At 60.3% G+C, this 5,061-nt stretch overlaps 1 protein-coding gene across 1 annotated transcript in view; it reads right to left on the reverse strand.

Annotated features, from left to right (window-relative positions):
• Positions 1-5: 5 nt before the first annotated feature.
• Positions 6-5,061, reverse strand: part of LOC103612499 (alpha-actinin-4) — a gene marked incomplete at its 3' end in the record, with an annotated part of 11,498 nt that continues 6,442 nt past the window's right edge. The window contains exons 9-19 of the mRNA XM_017729552.1: positions 4,752-4,982; positions 4,193-4,340; positions 3,766-3,916; positions 2,850-2,958; positions 2,633-2,773; positions 2,120-2,302; positions 1,641-1,775; positions 1,252-1,431; positions 764-910; positions 515-595; positions 6-290 (exon numbers count right to left, since the gene is read on the reverse strand). Coding sequence (XP_017585041.1) covers positions 6-290; positions 515-595; positions 764-910; positions 1,252-1,431; positions 1,641-1,775; positions 2,120-2,302; positions 2,633-2,773; positions 2,850-2,958; positions 3,766-3,916; positions 4,193-4,340; positions 4,752-4,982 — 1,791 coding nt within the window. The remainder of the gene's footprint in view (positions 291-514; positions 596-763; positions 911-1,251; positions 1,432-1,640; positions 1,776-2,119; positions 2,303-2,632; positions 2,774-2,849; positions 2,959-3,765; positions 3,917-4,192; positions 4,341-4,751; positions 4,983-5,061) is intronic.

The following is a 5,061-nucleotide window of genomic DNA, read 5'->3' on the forward strand; positions in this document are numbered from 1 at the left end:
CGACGCTTTCCAGGAATTCCAGGGCCTTTTCTGGTCACTTCAGAGCTTTTCAAGGGATTCCAGAGCTTTTTCCCTGGGAATTCTGGAGCTTTTCCATGCTTCTGGCGCTTTTCCAGTCCTGGAATCCACTGGGATTCCCTCTCCCTTCCTCCCCTTCCTTCCCCCCAGCGATGGGAAAAAAAAAAGGCAGAAAAAAAGGTGTAGAAGCAGGAAAATGGGATTGTTACCAGGCCGGATCCCGCAGGGCCCAGGAGGGCGCGGAAGTCGTTGGAGTCCGTGCGGCGCTTCGGCTTCCAGGAGGAAGAGGAGAGGGAGAGGGAGAGGGAGACGAAGGAGGAAGAGAAAAGCAGAGAATCCGTTAGAGGAGGAAACCGGCCCAGAAGAGAGAGGGAGGAAGGATGGATGGATGGAAGGAAGGAAGGAAGGAAGGAGAGGGAAGGAAGGAGAGGGAAGGAGGAAGAGGAAGGAGGAAGAGGAAGAGGAAGGAGGAAGAGGAAGAGGGAGCGGGCGGTACCTGCCGGTCGTTCTCAACGTCGTAGCCCAGACTGATCAAACAGGCCTTGAACTCCTCCGGGCCCAGGGCGCCGCCGTGGTCCTGGGAAAACGGGGACGAACGGGGGAAATGAGTGAAAACAGGAGGCAATTCCCACATTCCAGCAGGGAATAACCCCGTGGGGCTGCTCCGGGTGGGGACTGGGCTGGGCTGTCACCCCCAGATCCCCCTGGGATCCCCCCAGTCCCCAGGGTTCCCGGGATCCCGGACCTTGTCGAAGTGGTTGAAGGAGGCCCGGAATTCCTGCATCTGCTCCTGGCTGATCCCTTTGGCGTCGCGGGTCAGGATCTGGTTCTCCACCTCGTTGATGGTCCGAGCGATCGTCGTCAGCAGCTGCTCCCAGCCCACGCGCAGGTGCTGGGATCACAGCGGGAACGGGAGAATGAGGGGGGAACGGCGCCCTCCGGAGCGCCCCGATCCCCCGGGATGGGAGCCGGCTCCCCCGGGATCATCCTGATCCCCACGGCAGGGATCCAGCACCCTCCAGAGCACCCCACTTCCCCAGGATGACCCCAGTTCCATGGGATGGCATGCCAGGATCCCAGCTCCATGTGCAGTTGGAATGCTGCCTGTCGAGGACCAGCCCACCCTGGGACCCCCCAAATCCCTGTGGGATCCCTCCCTCCCCATTCCCAGCCCCTCAGTGACCGGGAAGCCCTTCGGGACGATCCCAACCCCCCCGGATGCCGGGATCCCACCTCCATGGTGTAGTTGGAATGCTGGTTGTCGAAGATCAGCGCCTCCTGCACGAGCTGGTGCTGCTGCTCCAGCAGCTCCAGGTTGGGTTTGTACTCCACGATGTTCTGCTCGTACTCCTTCAGGTGGTTGAGCTGATCCTCCAGCGTCCCGTTCATCTCGATGGAGATCCGGCCGATCTCCTGGGAACACGCGGGATTCCAGCCCGGGATCCCCACGCCAGCAATTCCACCCCAGTTTTCCAGGAGAACACCAGGCGATCACCGACCAACAGCTCCAGCCCTTTCCCAGCCCTTCTGACCCGGAACAACCCGGACAGGGCCCATTCCGGGGCCGATTCCAGCACTCCCAGTATTCCCAGCCCCCGGATCCCACCGGGAGGATCCCTGACCTCCATCTTGGTCTGGATCCAGGGCCCCACGCGGTTGGCCTGGCTCCCAAACTGCCTCCTGAGGTGCTCGTTGGAATTCTGCCGGTTCTGCTCCTCCTGCAGCGCCTGGTCCCGCTTGGGCACCAACTGCTGCACCTGGGAAAGCGGGAAAAAACAGGGAAAAGCTGCTGGAAAAGCCTGCTGGGAAACCGGGAAAACCACAGGGGATAGATAGGGTGAGGAAACTACAGGGGAAGAAGTGCCTTGGAAACCAGGAACGGTGGGGGAAAACCACGAGGGAAAACTGGGTGGCGGAAACCCAGAAAAAAGGTGGGAGAAAAACCCAGAGAAAGGTGGGAAAAAAGAGTGGGAAAAGGGGGAAACCCACAGGGGAAAACCCGGGATGGAGAGATCTGGGGCCGGAGGGGTTTGGGAATCCCTCCAGACCCAACGGGAGCCGCCGCGCCCGCCCCGACCCAGGGGGCCCCGGGGGGCGCCACCCGCTCCCACTTGGAGTTGATGATCTGGGGGGTGACGGAGGTGTAGGGGTTGTTCCCGGGCAGCTGGATGCCGTGCAGGTCCGCGATCCGCTGCGCTTCCTGCTGGATCCTCAGGATCGCCTCCCGCTCCTTGTCCGCGTCCGGCAGCGTCGACTTGAACTGGTCGTGGGCGGCGATCAGGCCCTGGGGGACGGACACCGGGCATGGCCACGGAACTCGAGGCCTCGCGGCCGAGAGCCGCTTTATCCCCAGCATTTCTGCCTCTGGCACAGAATCAGCCACAAATGCTCCAGAAACTGCATTTTTAGGCTGCTTCTTTTGAATTTTGGAGCGTTTTTGGGGCAGGAGCCTGATATTCCCATGGAACTCCAGGATTCCACCTGGATCTCCTCGATGGTGTGCACAATGAACCCGAAAACCATCCCCAAGATGCTCCCCAGGAGCGTTTCCTGGGCCGTTCCCGTGCCCCGAAAAGACAAACCGGGCATTCCCAGGGAATCCCGGGATTCCCACCTGGATCTCCTCGATGGTGTGCACGATGAACATGTCCTGCAGGTCCTCCATGGCGCTCTCCATCCAGTTGTTGAAGGGCGCCGCGCGCTTGGCGTACTCCAGGTGCAGCTCGTCGATGGTCTCCAGCTGCTTCTCCGTTTTCTGGGGCGAAAAACGCCGGGATTGGGATCCCGATCCCTCCCTCCCTCCCACGGGAGGCCCCGGGGATGCCGCTGACCTCCAGCGCTTCCCGGCGGCTGTGGGTGAGGGAGCCCAGCAGGTCCCACTGGTCACAGAACTGCTGGCACCGGGCGTTGACGCTCGGGGAGTCGTAGTAATCCAGCTCGCTGGGAAATGGGGGAAAATGGGGAAAAACGGGGGGAAATAAAGAGGGGGAAAATGGGGAAAATCGGGGGGAAATGGGGAAAAACCGGGGGAAAATGGGGGAAAACAGGGGGAAAATAGGGGGAAAATGGGGAAAACCAGGGGGAAATGGGGAAAAACGGGGGGAAATGGGGAAAAACAGGGAGAAAATGGGGAAAAACGGGGGGGAAATGGGGAAAACCGGGGGGAAATGGGGAAAAACGGGAGGAAAATGGGGAAAAACAGGAGGAAAATGGGGAAAAACGGGGGGAAAATGGGGAAAACCGGGGGGAAATGGGGAAAAACGGGAGGAAAATGGGGAAAAACAGGGAGAAAATGGGGAAAAACGGGGGGAAAATAGGGGGAAAATGGGGGAAGTAGAGGCAAAAGCGAGAAAATGGGGAAAAGAGACAAAAGATTGGGAAAAGGCAGGAAAGGAAAGAAGAATGGGATATTTCAGGTTATTCTGAGTGTATTTTGGGATAGGCTGGGTTGTTTCTGGGGTTACTTTGTGGTATTTCAGGATATTTTGGGGTTTATTTGGGATTTTGGGATGCTTTGAGGGACATTTTGGGGGTTATTCTGGGTATACTTTGGGGCATTTGGGGTGTATTTTGGGGTCCTGGTTTTGCTCTGGGTGACGGCTGGGATCTGCTTTTGGGGTCTCCCTGGACATTTTGGGGTTTTTTTTTGGGGCGATTTGGGATACTTTGGGGGGTATTTCAGGACATATTTTGGGGCATTTCAGGACATATTTTGGGGTATTTCAGATCTATTTTGGGTTCCCGTACTTGAGCTCCTGGGCGATGGCCGCGATCTGCTCCACCCGGTCCTGATGCGCCGCCAGGTCGGACTCGAAGGCCTCGTGTTTGCGGAGCAGCGCCCGCACCTGGGCCAGGGAGGCCGTGCCCGAGTCCCGGTCCCGCAGGGCCACCTCCTTACCTGGGCACGGGAGTGGGGACAGCCCTGAGACCCCAAATCCCCCTGTGCCACCTCCTGACCTGGGCACAGGAGTGGGGACAGCCCTGAGACCCCAAATCCCCCTGTGCCACCTCCTGACCTGCGCACGGGAGTGGGGACAGCCCTGAGACCCCAAATCCCCCTGTGCCACCCCTTAAATCCCCGTCACCCCCAATTCCATCCCCTGCTCCCCAAATCCGTGCCCTGAACCCCCAGACTGCAGTACCTGAAGCCCCAGTCCCTGCCCAGCCCCGGTACCTTCCGTCCAGCCCTCGTGGATCGAGGCCTTCTGCCGGAATTTCTCGGCCAGGTGATCCAGGCGCTCCAGGCGCCGCAGCTCCGTCAGCAGCCACTCCTCGTGTCCCTTCTCCGCCTGCTCCAGCCGCTGCCACCCTGCCCCGATGTCCTGGGCACACCAAAACCCCCCTGGGGTTACCCCAAAGCCCTCCAGAATCACCCCAAAACCCCCCTGGGACTCTCCCAAAGCCCTGGAGCCCACCCTGCTCTTCGATGGCACCCAAGTGGGTGGGTGTGGGGTGGCTTTAGGACACACCTCGGTGGATTTAACCCCTTGAGAAACCCCAAATCCCCTCCCAAACCCCCTCCAGCTCCCCGAAGCCCCCAGACCCACCAAGACCATCCTGCCCTCGGAGGCCATGAAGGCCAGGGTAGATTCGAGGTGGGTTTGGGGCAGTTTAGGTTGGGTTTCTGACATTCCAACGAGGATCTGACCACTGAGAGCCCCAAAGCCCTCCCCAAACCCCCTCCCAAACCCCCCTCCCAAACCCCCCCAGGTCCCCGAAGCCCCCAGACCCACCGAGACCATCCTGCCCTCGGAGGGCATGAAGGCGGGGCGGCCGCTGAGGCGCAGCTTGGTCTGCAGGGTGTTGAAGTTGATCTCGAGCTGACACTTCTCCTGCACCTTGGGGGGTTTGTGCACCCGCCGGTACTCCCGGAAATCCTCCAGCTTCTGCTGCATGGCCGGGATCGTCTTCTGCGGGTCCCGGGACTCCAGCCAGGGGATGGTGCGCTGGATCCACGCCAGCAGCTGGGGGCACAGGGAATTTGGGGTTTGGGATGGGGTTTGGGGCTGGATCCACCCCCGCAGCTGGGGGCACAGGGGATTT

This window comes from Corvus brachyrhynchos, unplaced genomic scaffold (genome assembly GCF_000691975.1).
Source record: "Corvus brachyrhynchos isolate BGI_N302 unplaced genomic scaffold, ASM69197v1 scaffold543, whole genome shotgun sequence".
NCBI lineage: Eukaryota > Metazoa > Chordata > Aves > Passeriformes > Corvidae > Corvus > Corvus brachyrhynchos.